The sequence below is a fragment of the Mauremys reevesii genome, linkage group 7 (assembly GCF_016161935.1).
Source record: "Mauremys reevesii isolate NIE-2019 linkage group 7, ASM1616193v1, whole genome shotgun sequence".
Lineage (NCBI taxonomy): Eukaryota > Metazoa > Chordata > Testudines > Geoemydidae > Mauremys > Mauremys reevesii.
Genome location: NC_052629.1, coordinates 66,508,144 through 66,528,586, shown reverse-complemented (window position 1 = coordinate 66,528,586; position 20,443 = coordinate 66,508,144). Strand labels below are relative to the sequence as shown.

The 20,443-nt window shown below is 44.1% G+C and overlaps 1 protein-coding gene across 11 annotated transcripts in view; it reads left to right on the top strand.

Annotated features, from left to right (window-relative positions):
- Positions 1–20,443, top strand: part of WDFY4 (WDFY family member 4) — a 251,942-nt gene that overhangs the window by 122,248 nt on the left and 109,251 nt on the right. For 9 of the 11 annotated variants that reach the window (XR_005601150.1, XM_039546658.1, XM_039546659.1 and 6 more), the window contains 4 exons: positions 2,239–2,477; positions 7,050–7,168; positions 8,867–9,058; positions 10,220–10,359. Coding sequence is in view for 10 of the 11 variants with exons in the window: in XM_039546658.1 (XP_039402592.1) it covers positions 2,239–2,477; positions 7,050–7,168; positions 8,867–9,058; positions 10,220–10,359 (690 nt within the window). In the remaining variant the exon portion in view is untranslated. Of the gene's footprint in view, positions 1–2,238; positions 2,478–7,049; positions 7,169–8,866; positions 9,059–10,219; positions 10,360–11,720; positions 11,796–13,596; positions 13,909–20,443 lie in introns of those variants that run through there. The other 2 variants (XM_039546665.1, XM_039546666.1) reach the window with 2 other exon arrangements.

The window sequence follows — 20,443 nt, the reverse complement described above, 5'->3', positions numbered from 1 at the left end:
ATATCCACTGGGTGACACTTGTCCACCTGCTTGTTGACACCCTCAAATAATTCTAATAGATTGGTGAGCCGCGACTTCCCTTTACAAAAGCTGTGCTGACTCTTCCCCACTCTATCATGTTTATCTATGTTCTTCACTAGAGTTCAACTAATTTGCCTGGTTCTGAAGTCAGGCTTCCCTGCCTGTAATTGCCAGGATCACCTCTGAAGCCCTTTTTAAAAATTTGTGTCACATTAGCTACCCTCCTGTCATTTGCTACAGAAGCTGATTAAGGTGACAGGTTACTACCACAGTTAGTAGTTCTGCAACTTCATGTGTGAGTTCCTTCAGAAGTCGTGGGTGAATCCCATCTGGTCCTGGGGACTTATAACTGTTTATTTTATCAGTTAGTTCTAAAACCACCTCTATTGATACTTCAATCTGGAACAGTTCTTCAAATTTGTCATCTGAAAAGAATGGCTCAGGCGTGGCAATCTGTTCTTCCCCCATCCCCTTCAGTGAAGACCAATAAAGTTGGATAAATGAGGAAACACAAAATTGCTGGGCACAGACATTTTATTGTTAACTTTCTAAGACTGTGTGTTGCAAGTAAAGAAAAGTCAAAGTATCAGAATGGTAAACCAAACTGTCTGTAATGGGCTATCTTGATTATCACTACAAAAGTTTTTTCTCTTAATTAATTAGCCTTTTAGAGTTGGTAGGACAACTCCCACCTTTTCATGTTCTCTTTTTGTGTATATATATCTCCTCACTATATGTTCCATTCTATGCATCCAATGAAGTGGGCTGTAGCCTACGAAAGCTCATGCTCAAATAAATTTGTTAGTCTCTAAGGTGCCACAAGTACTCCTGTTCTTTTTGCCAATACTTGTCAGTGTCTCTTTTTTGAAAGTATAAGGAATGGACTAGGAGTGGACTTAAAAAAATTATTTATGCATCCTACTTGGCATTTAATCCAGCCAACATGGGCAAGATTTTCCAGAGCTCAGCCAGATTTCCAAAGAGCCTAGCTGCCATTTAGCCACAGATTTTTCCAAAGTGCTCAGTGCCCGACAAGCTGAGCTTTTATTGACAACCTGGCCCTTGATGCGGGTGCTGATGGCTTCGGAAAATCTACCCCAAGCCAGCTTGAGGATTCATTGATCCTATTTCAGCTGGGATTTCATTTCTCTTCCTTGAGATGCTTGTTTTCTCTTTGACACTGATCCCTCACTCCAGAGCTCTCCCCGTAGGCTGTTCAGTCAGGAAATCCCCAGCCATGCACACCAAAAGGTTAGGGTGCTTTGAAGTTGCACTGTGTATAACACAGCTAGTTACTGTTGCTCTGCAGTGGAAAGTTTTGGCAAACTAGAAGAGACTGTCTGTATTTCTGTCTTTTGCACAGTGCCAAAATAGCAGCAACAAATATATAATAATAATATGGAGCTAGTTGCATAGTGCTCCCGGTTGGATGAAATCGGCATGCCCTTTGGGTTAGCGCCACTGGATGGTGCATCAGGAAACGGCCTCCTACCTGCCCCTTGTGGGCTGCTTCAAGATCCAGAGGAATAAGGAGGGAACTGTGTTTCCCCAGAATTCTGGGGCTGCAAGCCTGCCTGGGTATTATGTGGGCTGCACAAGGGGAAAGACTCCCATGCTGCCTGCCTCACTGCGCCTCTGTGTAAGGACCAGACCAAACTTGGTCCTCAGACTAAACGAGAATTAATGTGCATGGGAGAGTAAGTTACACGGTAGTAACTGGGTCTGAGCCTACCTCCGAGGACATCTGTGCTGGGGTAACTTATGTGCCGAGGGAGCCGGGACAAATTGTTACCTGCAACAGCTTAGACTCACTTTGATTTACCACTAATTGTTGCCTATGAATCAATGAATAGTGGGAGCAATTTTCAGGAGTGTCTGATGAGCACAAGTTCCATTGAAGGATCCTGGGAATTTTACTCCTGAGTCACTTGGGTGCTTTTGAAAATTCCACTTTTTAAGACCCTCCTTCCCCCCACAAAGATAAATAGTCACCTTGGGAGACAATGAACGTGTCAGTGTTTAAAGGCTTCCTCTCTTTAACAGGGCCAGATTTATCCCTGTTGTAACTCTGGGGACTTCAGTGGTTTTGTCCCATAGATCATAGGGGACGTCATGGTGGAATGAGCGTACAGAAGCCCAAGTGAGAGAGGTGGAGCGGAAGGGACAAGGGTCTTGTACCAGCCATGTGCCAGATCATGCTTTGCTGTGTTTTAACAGGTCATGGAGAACACCTTTTCCCAAAAGGAAACTGTCATCAGCACCCTGTACAGCAGTTTAAACCGAGCCATCCTGTATTGTCTGTCCAGGCCACAGCAATCACTGCCTGAACAGCTGAGTCTCCTGAACATCCTCCACACCCTGCAGGAACAGTGGGACATCATCTTTGCAACTTACAACTCAAATATTAGCTTCACCATCTGCCTTATGAACTGTCTGTGTCAGCTGAGCTCTGGGAGGTACATGCACTGCACTCGGTGTGACTTCTGATTAATTTTCTCTCCTGATATTTATTGCAGTGGGCGGTGCACACAGAAGAGGAAAGATTTCACATGCTCTTTCAAGGTCATGGTGCCAAAGGCTCTGAACTGTGGAAGTTGAGAGCACTCAGTGCCTTGCAGGATCTGAGATTTAGGATGTACTACATCCTAACAAATCACTGGCCCAATCTAATAGTCTGGTACTACATGTGTAATTGCTTACATGGGTGCACAGTTCCTTCCTGGTTTGCTCCCATTAAAATTACTAAAGTGAGCGGCATGTGGGTTTTTTCCCCCTCATTAAAGTTTTTGACAAAAACATAAAACACATTTCTTAATTTCAGTTTCAACAAGACAAAAAATATTTTAAAATGTCAATAGTTTTACAAGAACCTGAAAGTGTTCAGTTGAAAATGGCATGTTTTTGTGAAAAATCCTGTGTAGTCAAAAAATTGTTTTCCCATTAAAAATACATTTTGATGGAACAACTTCTACCATTTATATTGCTATGGTGTTGTCTAAAAATATATACAGTGGTATGTATAATGAGGAGCACCAGCTATTGGCAATGGAACTCTTGATTTCCATTTGTTATTTTGAAAAGTGATTGAGTAAACCTCCAGAAAACACCCAACTGATCTGAATTTTATCTGACCTGTCTAAAACCTCTGATGACTCAGAACTTGGTCTAGAACAGGGGTCAGCAACCTTTCAGAAGTGCTGTGCCGAGTCTTCATTTATTCACTCTACTTTAAGGTTTCACGTGCCAGTAATACATGTTAACGTTTTTAGAAGGTCTCTTTCTACAAGTCTATAATATATAACTAAACTATTGTTGTATGTAAAGTAAATAAGGTTTTTAAAATGTTTAAGAAGCTTCATTTAAAATTAAATTAAAATGCAGAGGCCCCTGGACTGATGGCCAGGACCCAGGCAGTGTGAGTGCCACTGAAAATCAGCACGCGTGCCATAGGTTGCTACACGCCTAGTGTAGACCAGGCCCCAGTCTAGAATCTCACAGGAATAAGCTTTCCCATGATGTGTTGGCACTGCCCCTTCCAGCTGAGGCCAGAACATGCAATTGCAGAGACTAGACCGGGGCCCAGTCTGCAAGTATGTCTCCAGACTTCAACTATCCCTCCAAATCTAGGGATGTTTTTTTTGTGGACATGGTCCTACACCCATTGACTTCACTGGGAGTCTTGTCCTTGGTTTCAATGGGTGCAGGATCAGACTCTGTGAGAAGGTTATGGGATGGCTGACCAGCGTTGGTGCAGGTTTTGAAGTTGTCAGGGAATGTTTTGTTGCATGGCAGTTCGGGTTCATTGGGAGCTGACCTGTGAGGGTTTTTCTCTGTTTGGTGTGTGGGAAAACTAGCAGTCGGCATTGTTGGTGTAATTTTTGTGCGTGATTTCCGCAGTGGTCACTGGGTTTCTGGTAACACCATGGCTTCTTTTGTAACGTGGGTAGCAACTTTCATTATAAACTAATGAACAGCTTTGTGGGGAAATAGGTGTAGGGGCCAGCTACAACATTCAGATCCGAGGCCACTTCAGAGGTGATCGGGGTAGGCTTATAGCAGAGAGAAACGTGCAAATGAAAAATGAGTGAGCAGATCATTTCTGAACCTTCTAACCTTGATGACAACAACAACACAAAAGAGCATGCGTGAATGTCACTTGTATCTGGGGAAGGTCATGGCTGGTTCCTATTTCATCCAAATGGCTTTGTTCTTCCCTAGTTATGATGTTTTGTGCTTGGATTCTGGGGTTTTCTGCTGCTGCATGAAATTCTCCAGAAAGCAAAAATGAAGGGGGGAGGGAAGGGAATCATTACTGGGTACGATCTCTGTAAAGGAGACAGGCAAGGCAGAACAAAAAGAAGGAATTCTAGGAATAACAGAGAAACTAATCAGGGCTCCTCTTTCATTTCTATACGCTGTGAAACTAGGCACCACTGCAGCACCCTACCCCTAAGCATCTCAAAGCACACTTACAATAGTGCCAGTGCATTGCCACTCCTGTGACGGGTGAGGAATATGCACAGAGATGCTCCTGGTCATACAGTGAGTCCTTGTCCTGACTCATCCCTCGCTCTGACCATTAGATCGTGCTGCTGCTTGTGAACTGCAGAAAAGCAGACTGCTGCAGTGATTTCATCCTCAAGAATTCTGCACACAGAAAGGCCTCAGGAGGTATGGATGGAATTTAAAGGCACCACAACGAAAGCCAGATGAAAGGAAATGCCCCCCCGCAACATACTGTTAACCTGAGGAGCTCACTGCTGCAGGATAATATTGAAGCAATTGTTTAGTAGGCAAAACAGGATTAGATAGCTAAGGAATCGGTGAAAGCTCCTGAGGGCAAACAGGGACTACCCTGTAGAGTGTATAACAGAGATTCTTCAACTGCTACTGTGAATTGGATTTTTATGAGCATTTTTATGGATCTGCTGTGCCTTCCCAGCAATGTACAGATTACAATTGGCCTCTGCTGATGAGAAAAACAGTTGCAGTTGCATGATCTTGGATTGATTTTACTGGGATTGACCTATGAACTCCTCACCAGATGGGAGTCTGGAAATCGTTTTTCCCCATGATATAATACTGTTATTCAGATGCATTATATGTGCATGGAGGTGGCCATTCTCTGGGGGCATCTGTTACTGGTTAATTTTGGAGACTGAGGACTCAGATGGACCATTCTGCTCCAGCATGGCAGTTCCTGTGCTGCTAGATTAAAGCAAATAAAGCCAATGCATGAGTCTTTTAAAGCATCTCTGAGTTCATTGCTAGTATTATTGCTTCTTGGGCACCGGGGATGAAGTCCTGACTCTGTTGAAATCAATGGGAGTTTTGGTGATGACTTCAGCGGTGCTAGGAATCCCCCCTCCAGCATATTGACTTTTCTCAGAGGTGATGTACCCAAGGAATTCTTACTGACTTTAGTTGCAGAGTAACTTTGGAGTCTTTTTGGCAAAAGAAGCAAGTGCTTGGCATTTCTTTATTCATCAGAATGGTGCTAGAACTAGTCACTTTCTGTGCTCTGTAGAGGTTTAGGAATCCATTTAATGTATCCTATATAAACTGAATCCAGGGAAACAACAGAACATTTGAGGTGGGCCACTTTTCCACATGGCTTTTCCAGATCTGTTTTTGTTCTTATTCCAATTTGATAATTCCTAGACAAAAACTGTTAAGATGGAGTTAAGGTTGAGAGTATGTAGCTGTAATGTAAAGGTAAAAAACATTATAACAACACTGCAATTACCCTAAAACCAGCCCAACAAACCCAGGAAATTCAGGGTTACTGTTACCTTCACATCTTTGGATTACTTAAGTCCTGTAGTGATGCCATCCAATAACATACCACTATGATTAGGGCATTGTAGTGGTTGTGGACCTACATTAAATGGAATTGATTTTTAGACAGATCAAATTTTTTCCCCATTATTCTTCTGTTTATGGCATCACTACAAGGCAGAGTTAAGGTTGTTCATATGCATTAACTGTCCATTTCTTACCTTACCATGGTTGGATTTCTTTTAACTGTCACCTTACCTCTGAATTTCCTGCCTCCTTCTACTCCGTACTGTGGTAAACTCACTCCAAAAAAGTTTACGAACATAAGAACGGTCATGCTGGGTCAAACCAAAGGTCCATTTAGCCCACTATCCTGTCTTCCAACAGCAGCCAATGCCAGGTGCCCCAGAGGGAATGAACAGAGCAGGTAATCATGAAGTGATCCATCCCCTGTTGCCCATTCCCAGCTTCTGGCAAACGGAGGCTAGGGACACCATCCCTGCCCATCCTGGCTAATAGCCATTGATGGACTTATCCTCCATGAATTTATCTAGTTCTTTTTTTAACCCAAAGGCTTGTTTGTTATGGTCTCAGCACTCAGTACTATTGTCAACCACATTTACTAGGTCTTCGATATGGATCAACCAAGAGCAGGGACCCATTGTGCTAGGTGCTGTACAGACACAGAGCAGTAGACAGTCCTTGCTGCAAAGAGCTGGCAGTCTAAATCGACAGGACAGATGAAGGGTGGGGGAAAGGGGTATATAGCTCACAAGAGAGAGAGATCAGTGTGATGGTGGCAAACACTATTGGGCCATTATCGGTCATCAGAAGCTCAATTGTGGCTCTGTAGTGATTGTACCTCCTACCTTAAGTACAGAACGGGAGGCAATGTGGCCTAATAGGTAGAGCACTGGACTGGGACTTTGGGGATCTGGGCTCTATTCCCAGCTTAGCTATTAGCATGCTAGGTGATGTTGGTCCAATCACTGTGCCTCTGTGTGCCTCAGTTTACCCTCTGTAAAATTAGACTAATGCTATTAACCTCCATTGTAAAGTGCTTTGAGAGCTACAGATAGAAAGTGCTGTGGACTCTGATTATTGTAGATACAGAGGGTGGGGAATATTGGCTTTTGAGTAAAGGGGTTAGGTGGAAATCCCTGGTGTGTGCAGTGTTCATTTTCCTTGTGTTGATGGGATGCTGAAGGTGTCTGTGTTCCTCATGCCGCCTGTTGTTCTGTTTTCTCCAGCTATCCAGAAGGGTTTGGAGTGGATGCAAAACCAACACTGGCTTCCTATCGCCAAATTTTCCTGGCTCCGAGTGAAGAGGAAAAGGGGAGAAGGGACAGTCACCCTGCTCCAGGCGATGGTAACGTATGACCCAAGGAATTCACTGTCCCCAGAGGAGCACGACAAGGAGCAGGTCTAAAGAGACCTTCCAAGCAACTTAGATAAGTACTTGGAAATAGGAAAGACATGGCGTCTCTCTAATACCTTGGGACCAGCACACCTACAGCAACACTGCATGCAACAATGGAAATAACATGATATTTTGCTGTGTAACAGCTACCTCAGAGGACAGAGGGAGCTGTGATGTGGTGGTCAGAGAATGATAGTAGGTGCTAGTATCTCCACATTCCTAGTTCCAGTTCTGATCCTGAGATCTGCTGTGGTGCTGGGGGGGGGGGGAAATCTCACTGTGCCTCAGTTTCTCCATCTGTGAAATGGGTACAATAAGCCTTCTATCGTACATAAGCCCCTGTGAGGATTGGTGGTGCCACAAATGCTGTCACTTTGCAGAAGCAACGGCAGCTGACAGCAGGAGGCTCAGATATTCCAATTTTAATTAAAAGCTTCATTTCCCACCCCTCTGCTGGGAGAGGAGAGACTTGACTCCGTGGGCTGCTGCACTGAATTGGGGATTTGAAGCAGCTTTTCAGTGCAGTTTACTTTACTTTAAAAGGCTCTCTGTTCTAAAAGAGCTGCCAGTCTCATTCTGCTCAGCGCAGCAGCCTACGGAGCCTCTTGAGCCACGGCGAGTCGCCCCTCTCCCAGCACAGGGGTGGGAAAGGGCCTGCACTGGGAAATGAAGCTTTTAATTAAAATTGACATTTCTGAGCCTCCCGCTGTCAGCTGCTGTTGTTCCTGCAAAGTGACAGTATTTGTGGCACCAGCAGTCTGGCAGCCCAGCCAACTGGGAGAGCAGGACACTCGACAATTTCTACCTTGGTCTAGCACTTGTTAAATATCAGGAAATTTCACAAGGGGTTATTTTAGCTCACTTACTCCAGCTTCTCTTTAAGGCAGTGTAAGCTATCTCTGCTTTCCACAGATTACTCACACCAGAGGTTATTGTCCAAACTATACCCCCCCACACACCCTTTTGGGGTTTCCTGTTATTTTTAGATAACCACAAACATAAACCCTAGCCTGACTTCCCTGAAGAGCTGGCTATTTCTAAGATTTTTCCCTGCTGAACTTTTTAACCCTCCCCTGAGTTCTCCTTTGCCTTAGAGAGATGCTCAATTTTTTATACTCATGCTGTGATCCAATTGGTCTGGTTTCCAGAGTGAGTCAGCAAAATAGCTCTGCATCTCCATGTAGAACATCCAGTCACAATGGTCACAACAGTTTTACAGTCCCTGATGTGTGGCTCACATCCTGCCAGGGTTTCTACTGATGCTGTCTCAAGGATTAAAAAATGTCCTGTACATGCTTTAAATGTTATACATAAAATGTTAAATGTCCACAGACATCTGATCAGGTGCTTATCCAGAACAATGCATGATGGGGTCAGCTGTTATTCCCACTGGTATTTGGGGGTTGGATATGGAGGAAGAAAGGTCCTATTGTTTTTCCACAAGGCAGTCAGTAGTGAAGCTAAGAGGCCTTTGCAGATAGTGCACAAAATGGTGATAATCTAGAGTAACTCCAGTGGCTTCAATAGAGTCACTCCAGATTGGCACCAGTATAACAGTATAACCAGAGACACTTTTGGCTCCTATGCTGCTGACTTCACATTCTCAAACAGAAGGTCATTCCTCGTTGACAACTCTTTGGTTTCTAGTTCAGCAAGAGATTCTGAAAACAGTCGAAGTCATCTGGAAGCAGCTCATTTCCCAGAGGTGGCAGGTCCTGGAGGACACCTACAAGATGGATCTCTCTGTGAAGCCGGGAGACAGAGAGAAGGAAGTGAAGATAGCTGAGATCACTCCTCTGTGGGAAGAGACGATGACGAAGGCTTGGCAGCACTTCATAGGTCTCTGTTCTTTAATGGAGCACTTATCTCAGCGAGCAAAAGCATTGCAGGAAGCATCCCGATTAATGGAAGGATGCTGATGCCTCAGTTATAGTCTCCCATTGCACATCACAGGCCAGATACCTTGGGTCCTCACTCTGTGTTTTTTCTCAGTCCAACTCCAGAGTTTGAGGGAGGGATTCTGTCCCACACACCAGCCCCTTTACACTGCTCTGGTGATGTACAGGGACTGACTTGGTTCCACAAGGAGCTGGAAGAGGATTCCCCTGGTGCAACCACACAGCATAGGGCTCCTCAGAAATGGGCATGCCAGGGCCAGAGGGGAGCCTTGGCAGCATATACCACTGCAGTGATTCTGGGCTGTTCCAGATTGAAGAGCAGCTGTTAGGAAGCTGCTGTCCATTAGAGCATTCCCAGGGCTGCTCTAATTTATGCCGGGGCCATTTTGGCCCCCTGAAGCAGCCCACAATCCCAAAGGCACAAAGCAACCATTGCTTCCCATCCCCAGGGGATCTTACACCCCCAGGAATAAGTACCAGCCTGAATATAAACTGAGTAAGGGCTGAGTAGAGCCCCATACAAATCTCACCCACAGACATTTGGAGATAAGCAGAGGGAGCTTCTCTGCAAATGAATGACCTCATGATTCCTGACATTCCTTGCAGTATTTGAAAAGCCTGAGACGCTCTTAAGGGTTTGCCTAATGGTGCTTCCCATCTCCCCAGAGGATGGCACTTGGAGATGTTGGGTTAATTTGCCTCCAGTGTCATTCTCTTGAGGTCAATGAGTTTACACCCGGGGTACATTGGACTCCATTAGTTTTGTTAGAAAGAAAGTAGTACAGTTGGGTTGGTGGGGATGAGGTGGGGCTTACCCTAGCCAAGCTTTTGGAGATACTAAAATAGGGCTTTGTAGTAGAAGCTGGTTGCAACTGTGTTTGGCCACAGAATTGTACAGTGTGTGGTCTGAGGTAGTACATGGTCCATCGGCTACAGGGCCTGAGAAGCACATGCTGATGAGCGAGTGGGATAGCACAGGGACAAAGCCCATGGAGTTTCCACCATGATACTGGGTCACATCCCATGCAGATACAGCCTGCCACTCATGCTCAAGACCTGGGTCCACCTTTCCTTCCTAAGCATTTTATTTTCTGGTCTACAGCATCTGAGAAGAAGACTCTCCAAAGTAAAGCATCACCAGCCCAGTTCCAGAGCAAGCCCAGTTCCTGGAGTGAAAGCTTGTCTTCGGCTAGGAGGTTGATGCCTGGCAAGAATGTAAAGGAAACAGTGTGCAAATCTGAGGTAACTTCTGTTTCCCTATTATCATCCTACATCACCACTCAGAAGCCTTGGGAGGATGCCATTAAGGATGGCTGGGTTCAGGAGGCATCAGCTAAGGTTGCCTGGGGTGTTCTCATATAGATCACATTAGTAATTATATAATTATAGGGATAAGTATAGTAGTAATTATAGGCATCTGTATTACCATTAAGCTTCCTTTCATAGATGTTCAGGCTAGAAATGACCATCATGATGATCTTGTCTGACCTCCTGCATAGAAGAGGCCAGAGAACCTCACCCAGCTTTAAGCCCAGGTCTTGTAGTTGACCTCTAGGCTCTCCTTTTAATCTTAGCAGGCTTGGTTCCAATCTCTTTATTAAAAGGCTTTTAATCAAGTAAGGCTTTCATTTAGCAAGACGCTTAATCACACACCTAAATTTATGCCTGTGATTAGTCCTAGTGGGTTTAAAGTTAGGTGTGTGCTTACACTACCTTGCTGCATGGAGGCCTAATTGCAGAAAATAAGAGTAGAACATTGCACTCTTCCAGTGAGGAGAGGAGTGAGGCATTCCCAGGTGTTGCTGCTACTTTTGGCTTAGATCACTGTGTGGACCGCATCTCTCTGTTGTGGTACACCCCTCCCCCGCCCCCATCAGCTGCCTCCATGGCACTATCCTCTCCTCCTCTGCCCACACTGGAGGCCCCTCCTGTGGGACTAGGTAGGCTGGGAGGAGGAATGTGTATACCAGGCATGGGGCCAGAGAGGAAGGATGCATTTCACTGCCCCACCAGCTTCACAGCTGTTTTCAGGGAAAGACAAGGACAGCCAGACTGTCCATGCAGCTCCCCAAGAGGAGTGAGTCTGGGTTAGTTGGGATCGGACCGTGTTAGCAGAGTATTCCTATCCTCTCTGGCTGAGAAACAGTAATGGGGTCATGGCTCCCTCCAAGCACCTAGCGGACACTTGTCCATACCACCAATAAAGAGCACAGGTTAGCGGCTGTTAGCAGGCCCTTCTTAAACAGCCCCCAGCCTAGAGCGGCGGAGGATGCTGCAGGGCAGGGTGCAGTGCGCTGATAGGGTATCCTGGGCAATGCGTCCCAGCCTCAGGGATCCTGGATGTAATCCACTGGTGAATGTGTTACTGGTCTCCACCCTCCCTTGCTGATTGGCAGAGGAGATGGCTCTGTTATAGCCCCAGCTAGGGTGCCTGGGCTCCTTAGGTCAAGCTGCACCTCCTTATGCTTTTATCTGTGGGGAGGTCCCTGGTTCAGTCCCCAGTGTGTCGGCCAAGATGGTGGCCCTCATATAACCACAGTGCTCACCAAGGTTTCTCTGAATAATGTCCTACTCACTGCTTAAGATCTCTTTGTTGGTTACAGAGCGAGCAACTTCTTCCCAGGTACACATGTAGCCTGTGATGTCATGCTGCCAGAGCACCGACTATTTGCCCTGGGGTCTGTTTAATTATTTTTTAAAATTAATTTTGATTATTACAGCTGATTACACCTCAGTGAGCAATGTAATTGATATTTGTTAATGTATCCCAAGGAACATTTTGTACAACATGCTTTTTGCTGTTGAAGGTTAAAGACTCCGTTATTGGTTTTTCCCTAAATATGCCCACATCATTAGTTCCTCCAGTGAAAAGGTTGCCATCTGGAAAAGGCAGCACAGAGACATTATTCAGGCACAAGTGCATGAAATTGGTGTTTCTGCATCTTCTGTCTCTCTTCTGCAAGGGAGAGGCTTGTAATTAAAGGAGCTGGGTTGGAGGAAACATTACTCATTCGGTGTTATTCCTTATCATGTCAGCGACTGACAGCTCTGCAGCACTGACAAATTGTTCCTCGCATTGAGACACAAAATGACAATTCCAAATGTTCTTCTCCCTCCAACTTCTCTTTGCGAGAGTTAACAGCATTTTCAGCCAGACCTACTTGAGAGATGAGAAAATGGATCGCCAAGCTTCTCTGCAGCCTGCAACAGTCCCTCTATCCAGGATCCATTCATAGAGTATAGGGGGGAATCTCCAGAAGTGCCTAAGTGAGTTAGGATCAGAGATCACATTGGCAGTCATTGTGTTCCCAACTCACTTAGATGCTTTTGGCACTTTCATCCCATGGAGCTCATTGGCAAAGTTCCCTTTGACTTCAGTGGATGGAGCCCATGGTGTAGTTGCAGATATAATATAACTCATGGGGCCAGATCCATCTCTATCTTCTTCAGTGGCACTGCTCATGTGAGTAAGGGTGGACAGGAGTTGGCCTTTGGTCGGGTTGGCTGCTGCTTTGGTACAGTTCCCAGAACTGGTTTAGCTAAATATTAATGAATGGGAATACCTGCTGCCCAGTTGGGACCTATGGAAATGTTGCTTAGTGAGCAGCCTACTGGCAGTGCCTAGGGTTACGTGGAATTGAACTCGGTATCAAATGTTGACCTCTGCTCTTTTCTCCCTATTGCCAAATAAAGTCTATGGAGAAGGAGAAAGGAGGATGACATGTAGGGATTCTCACTTGTCTTTGCATTTGTTTTCAGTGCTATATTGTGCACTATGTTATGTCTTTTCATGCTGCTTGAAAAGCTCAGATTCTTCTCTTAATCAGTAGAGCTAATTGGTCAGGATGTCAGGTCCTCACCCAGGGGGTCCGAATCAAGAGGATTACAGTGTATTTATGAAGGGGAAATAAAGCCTGAGATCAAACTCTCTATATCCGAAGCCTATTGTTAATGAACCTGTCAGTTTCGTAGGTGATAACTATGGCCAATGTTTTCAAATTTAGGGCCTTTTTTTTAAAAAAATTGCCACATAACATTATGCTTTGAACTCCACATTTAGCCACTAAATAAAAGTGACCTAGTTTCAGAGGGTGCTGAGCACTTGCAACTTCTCAATTAATTTTAGTGGCTGTTGGGGGGTGCTTAGCAGCTGTGAAAAACAGGCCATTTTTATGTAGGTGGCTATCTTTAGGCACCTCAGTTTTGTAGCCTATAGGACTAACCTGATTGTGTGTGTGTGTATGTATACATAGATAGATAGATATCTTTTTATTTGATGTATTGTATTAAGTTTATGGATTTGTATTAAAATAAGTTTGGCTGTAATGCAAGAGACCTACAGGCCACATTCTGTACGTTAAGCTAAAGCAAAGTCAGCATATCTATATTAAGACCTTTTATTCAGAAAGCAAAGTTGACCTATATTTTGTTACCTAAATAGATGAGTACCCATGCCTATGTCTATGATCTTTTATTTAGACTGATAGACAATGACGAATGGCATACGGGGGTTTTCCCACAGACTTAACAAGTACACCACAAGATACTGATGTGCATACATACCTGTCATCAATACGCACATACATACTAGCCTATGGGGTAAGTGTACCCTAACATTTCTGTGGGTGAGTAATGAAATTTGGGCATAAGAGGAAGGAGGTCCGGTATTTGCCCTATAAAAGAAGTAACCACCTCAATAGAGGATCTCCATTTTCTCACTAGCTTTAGATCTCCATTTTCTCTCTATCTCCATTTCTCACTTACTTCTTCCACTCTATCTGTCTACGATGACTGCTACTATTTGTAGGCTAAACTTGTTCTTCTTAAACTTTAAGTTTCAAGGGAACTAGGCTAAGCTTGGTTTCCCTAAGTTTTATTCTTTGTTTATTAGGTTTTGATTTAAGTTTAAGATAGTCAAGTAAACCCTAGTCAGCTTGAACAGCTCTTAGCATTTTCTAAGCACTGCATCCCTCACTCAAGAATTGAGAAACCTGAACTGCAAGGCTGGTCCTGTGTCTCTTACCACCAGGTTATCAAGGAAGGGTGTGAGTATATTAACCAAAGCTTTGTTGCATATAATACTATATTCTCATATGTATCTTTTGAATAGCAGTAATGCAATTGTAACTTCGTAACTCTTGAGTATTTTACCTTTTACTTACTATTATTGATTTTAATAAAGCCTTTAAGGCTCTATCTGTCTCAGTGTGAGCTGCCTGTCATACCCCTGAGGGTCCTTTATGAATTCTGTGAAGCCTTTATTCAGGACAAGAACTTTTATCTTCTGATCAAACAGATTGGCCTAAACCCATACTAATTATTGTTAATATTATATTATTACAATAAAATAAAATTACATTAATAAACTAAGTTCCCATATTATCCAAATTAATATAATCAGTACACCCTAAATCAGGCTACAGGCTGGCGAGCCAGGCAGGAGTCTCGAGGAGTGTGAGACAGGAATTTTCAGGGATTCCAGGCATCCTTAGACCCCTGAAAATCTCACCTGAGACATAAGTAAAGAGTTAGAATTACAGGGAGTTAGAGAGCAAGATTTGTGTGTCTTGCTAACTCACTCTTGAGAGCACAGGAACCTGATTTCCTGTGGCTGCGCCTTGGTAGCAAGCCCAGTATTTCTGTTTTGTATTGTGGTTTAACTTAAAGTTTTGACTTATAAGTTTTGAATTTAATCTTGCAAGATAAAGTAATAGTGATGTTATTTAATGTGATACGTGCATTTAAGGGGCTTTGTTGAGGTTGAAGTTGTAACGAATGGTACCGATAAGATATAAGCAGTAGCATCGGGCCCGATGACCCACACTGAGTGGTGGCAGGGGAGTTGATAAATCTATGTATTAATTGTCCACCAAGAGGCCGCAATAACTCAGAACTTGTATAGTTCTTCAGTCCCCACAACTCTCCCGGGCTGCACCTCTGATCCGTCTGCCTCAGTATCCCCAGCTGTTTGGCAGGTCCCGACAGAGGGAAAAGACCTCTCGATCAGCTATGGATGGCTTCAATTCCCAGCTCAGTCATGGGCTGTGGCTGGCCCTCCACAGGCGCTTCCCAAGCAGGTCCTTCCCCTGCAACCTCCAGCCCAGAATGAGCTGGGTTCCCTCCCTTTATACTACTAGAGCACTTGGAGCATGCCCAGTCTTGCCAGGGAGGCGGGACTGCCTCTGTGAATAACATGGGCTTAACCCTGTCTGGGCTAGTGCAGGGTAAGCAGACTCCATCACAGTAAGATAAGATAAAAAATGTACGACCACTGGTTAAATAGTAGGGAAAAAACCCTTAAAACTCAAACATCCTAGCACCAAGTACAAAATTCCTGTTTCTTTTTACTCAGGGCTAAGTTCTGTGGACCGTAATTGAGCAAAAGTCCTGTTGGAATCAAGGGGAAATTTTCCTGAGTCAGTAAAAACTCCGTGAGGACCTCATGATTTACTTCACAGAAACCAGAGATGCAAGGGCTCTGGCTGGGTTATTAAATTTAATCCTCTGCTCCCCAGAATGTAGCTAATGGAAGGTGGAGAATTACCTGTATTTGATGTGAATAAAAATATATTCCAGTAACTTCCCCCCCCCCCCCCCGAAAATTGTTGTTCACAAAAGAATCCTAATCCATTGAGCTGGGCTGATTTACACCAGCTGAGGATCTGGCTCTCCATTCCTGCTGCACCTTTCACCCCAAGATCTCAAAGTGTTTTACAAACAATCCAACCCCCATTCCCACTGCCCGGCTGTTCATCGGTGGGTACTCTAATGGGCAGAGTTCTCTCATTCATGCCCCAGCTCTGTCCACTAGCCCCCCACCCTCCGTGCATTTGTTGCAGAACATGTGCAGGGTTAAAGAAGAGTTTGCAAAGCTGATTAATGGTGTTTGTGGGAGGAGGGAGAGAATGAGCACAGTCTGGTAATTGCTCCATTTTTCCTACTTGGAAGCCTGAATAACCATACAAGAGCACTGTGCCAAGCCATGCAGTTCTTTGAGATCTGTCAGCTGGCAGGGGTGGAAGGATTTTCCCATGTCTAGCTCCATTCCTGCCTTTCAGAGCCATCTCAGAGGGGAGAGTTGGATGAGAGCTTATCTTCCTCGAGGGCTCTCATGCTTGGTCCTGCAGGGTTCTGATCTGCCAGCCAGTCTGTTGACCCTCAGCACATCTGCTTGCGCAGGATTTTGCTGTTGGGGGAAGGAGTACCAGGGTTATATTTATATTTGATTTTAGGGTGAATGTTGGCTGATTAATTTTGTTTAGTTCCTTTAACAAACTGCATGGGCTGCCAGAGACAATTGTAGTGGGTTCCTTATTCTTTATCTAGTTCAGTGTGTATGTTCTTTTTTTTTTCTCCAAGGCACAGATGCCTTGAGGGGCTGGGGAAAAAATAAATATTTTTAAATCTGAACTACAGAATAAAAAGCTTAAGCTGAGCCTGGGCTATTTATGCTGCTAGAGCAGAAACAACAGACTAGCTTTCTGGTCATTTTTTAGTCTGAGGTGAACAGAGGGTGCGAAGAGTCTTCACTCATCTTTGGACTCTTGTGTATGGGGCCAGGCACAGTATTTCTTCTTGGGGGTCTAGTATTGAAGTCACTCAGCAAGTGGAGCAGAAGCAGCATAGTGGGGAGCCTGTCTCTAGTATGCTGGGAGAAGCCAGCAGAGTATGCAGCCGCTCCTCAGACCCCTTTCGTGGCCGTGTGGTCAATGACCCAACACTCCTCAATCTGACTGCGAGAGCCTAACATTCAACAGAATGTAATCAGCACTTGCATTAAACCCACAAACAGTGGTGGCAGGGCAGGGTTGTGACTGAGGGTAGAACAGGGCCCCTTGACTTCAGTGAGATTGCACTGAAGTAACTATGGCACCTATATTCTTTATGGTCCCTCTGGCTAGGTACCTATATGCCCCCAACACTACAGCCTCACAACACCCTGCTAGGCAGAGGAGTGTTAGTTCCATTGCACAGGTGTGGAAATGAGGCATAGAAAGATTCTGGAGCTTTCTCAGGGTTACACAGTGGCAGAACCCAGCCTTGAACCCAGCTATCCTGAATCCCAGGTTGGGATTTCTTAACCACAAGCCTGTCCTTCCTCCTCTCTGGATTGGAAATTAAGGTTGATGTTTGCACCCCACTTCCCAAACAGTGTTGGAGACACCACAGCAGAAAGGGAGACTGCCTGTTCTGAGCAGTGAGCTATATAGGTGCTCAAGCAAAGAGATAAATACTGTTAGATGGGGGTGGGGGCAGAGGGGATTTGAACTGAAATGGAGAACCTGCTGATTTCTACAGAACATTTGAGGCAGAAGGAACCTGTTGATTATAGCAGCCTACAAAGTGTGTCAACTGAAGATGAGGATAGATGAAACAAACACTTTAAAGCAAATATTTTTCTTACCAGTCACTCTGTGTGGCCTTTCCTCAGTTACTTCAAACCAAGCTAAAACAAGCAAACATATAATTATGAAATTTCTTTGCAAAGTGCATCATTTGTGTAACATCTTTATCTTCGTAATAGAAGGATAATTAACATAACTAATTATCTAATTAAGTTCATTAAGCATCCACCAACAGTGCACCGTGAAGTTGACATTATGTTCTACTGTCAACAAATGCTTTGATTTCTTAGGAAGTAATTAAAATGTAAATTAGCATGCCATTAAATGCACAAGGGAAGTGTGGAATCTCATATTCATTTTAAAACTGCTCATAGCAACATAACTTTTTTTCCCCTGCAATGAAAGCAGGCACTTTGCTATTAATGATGTATATTAAACAATTCCCATTATAATATTATTGTCTTGTTTGATAATTGGCTTACAGCTAAATTACACTGGCCTGTGGCAAGCTGGAGAAAGTTAAAGAAACTTTAAACAAAAAAAAGGTTTTAGTTCCTCTGAAACAAAGATATCCAAGTCACTGTGTTCAGCTCAGCAGAGGTGAAAGCAGATGTGTGGTGGGAAGTATTTTGCATGAGTGAGCTGGCCAGAAACGAGATAGGGAATAGGTCCAGCAGTACAGACATGACCCTAGGGTAACTGCTGGAAATCTGCTGGATTCTCACTGATGGAGTTGTGAGGTGGAGAGTTTAAATTCGTAAAAATCCAGAAGTTCCAGAGTGAATTTTTTTTGCACTTAGACACCATGGTGATAGTTGCAGCATAAAAGCCTGAACAGAAAGTGGTGTGACTATTGGCAGCACCTCTTATATTAAATATTTTGTATAAAGTTACTCTTTTTAATAGAAAGTGAGGATCTAGTGGGAAGCATAAGTATGGGAAAGCAGGAGACTTGGTTGTATTTATTGTTAGCAATGCCAAAGACTCTCTCACCCGCCCCCCCGCCAAGGGAGGTCAGCGTCATTATCCCCATTTTAAAGATGGAGATACTGAGGCACAAGGTGGTTGAGTGACCTGCCCAAATTCACACAATAAGTCATTGTCAGAGCCAGGACTAGAGGACCCAGGTGTCCCATTCCCCAGGCTTGTTCTCTGCCTACTACAAGATAGCCTACTTCTACTTGTGTTAATTTCCTAGGTAATATTTTTATTGCTATAAAGTCAATGCTGCTTCCAGGCTGTCTGCATTTAGCTGTGCAGTATGCTATGGAGTTCTGTTCTGTAAGGTCAGACACAAACACCCTACTTCTGGTTTTTCCTCTGCAAAGCCACCTTTGTGTATCTGGTTAATTGAAATGTGGGGCTCTTTCTCATTAAGTTTGCTATTCCCCAACCAACTGGTGATGCCAGGAATCTGTCCATGATCCTTAAGAGCAGTTGGCAGTATGCATTAGCCTCCTAGAGGGTCGAGGCACAAGGCTTACATGCAGCACTTAGCTGCTGGAGCTACAGTCTGTTGAAAAGCTAAATGAGTTTTGGCTATGTAATGTGCAATCACATATATGTAGTGATGACAGTGTTGTGATTAATAAGAGTGTGCCAACAGCTCTCAGTGTCTGCTAGTGAAAAAGGGCAAGGAACTCTCTTTTTGTACTAAAAGAAACCATCCTTTCCTTTAGCTTGACATTTGTAACCTGATGAATAACAGAATGCACCCTTTGCTATGAAGTAAACATCTCGCTTCTCTGTCCCAGCAAGTCACTAGAAAAGAAATCTGATCACAAGACTTAAATATGGCCTATTTGTTAGGGCAGAGGACCGGGTGTCAGGACTTCAGCAATCTATTTCCCCTGCTACCACAAATCTTGGTGCCTCGGTTTCTCTGTCTGTAAAATGGGGGAAACTATCCATCCTTCACTGAGGTTAGACTGAGTGATAGAGCCACTTGAGCTGTCCATGGAAGAATTAGACCCTTTCTTTTGCAAGTGAATTGTCCATGATATAGTTCTAGGTTTTGTATGTTTGTTACTTGTAAGGACTTTTTGATGTCAGGACTGACTTTTTGTTCTGTGTCTGTACAGTGCCTAGCATGACTGGCTTCTAGGGGCTACGAAAATACAAGTAATAAATGATCATTATGATAGTAGTCCCTAAAGCAGGCACAGAGACTGTCGAACACTGAAAGCACACGCGTTGCACGTGTTACAAAAATCAGTGCATACGCTCAAAGTCTTTTTAAATTCTTCTAACTTTGAAAAAGCACAACAGTTTCCCAGACTAGTAGGAGACATCCCTGTGATGTAGGGACCAAGCTAAAGCTGTTCAGAAAAATCCCAGTTTTTATAATGGTGAGGGTAGTGAGTGCATTTTTCCTTGTTTCATTCTGGAAAATGGCTGAACAGTTTCTCCTCACACTTTTAAAACTCAAAACTCCCAGACTCAGACCAAATGTGCTGGATTTCAGCCTATAAGTAAAAGATTGAGATGATGAATAACTGAAAATGTCCTGTTGGGAACCAAATCAGGAAAGCACTAAAGCCCTTAACATTGAAATGAGTGAGTCTAAGTTCACACTTCCAGTGCTTTCCTGAATCAGGGGCCCTAGAATGGAAATGCTTGTGCTACCTCAGCTCTAGCTGTCACTCTGCCTACAGTTGTTGCCTTTCCACCCACAAACCTGTCTACCACCCAGTCCAGATAGAACAACAGAATAAATTGGTGCACACGTTTAAAAGCCAATCCATTGCAAGACACTAACCCTTCCTGTAAGTATAACACCATCACCTCCTTTCATACACTAATTCCTGACCCATCAAAGCAATCAATACATTGGTCCTGATCCTGCATTGCAGTTATGTGAATGCTCCTTACTCGTATGCATAGTCCCATCAACTTCAGTGATACTCCAGGAATGCCCGTTAATCATGGGAGTAATTCTGACATAGTCACACCCAAGTTTCCATGATTTCCAATAAATCTGC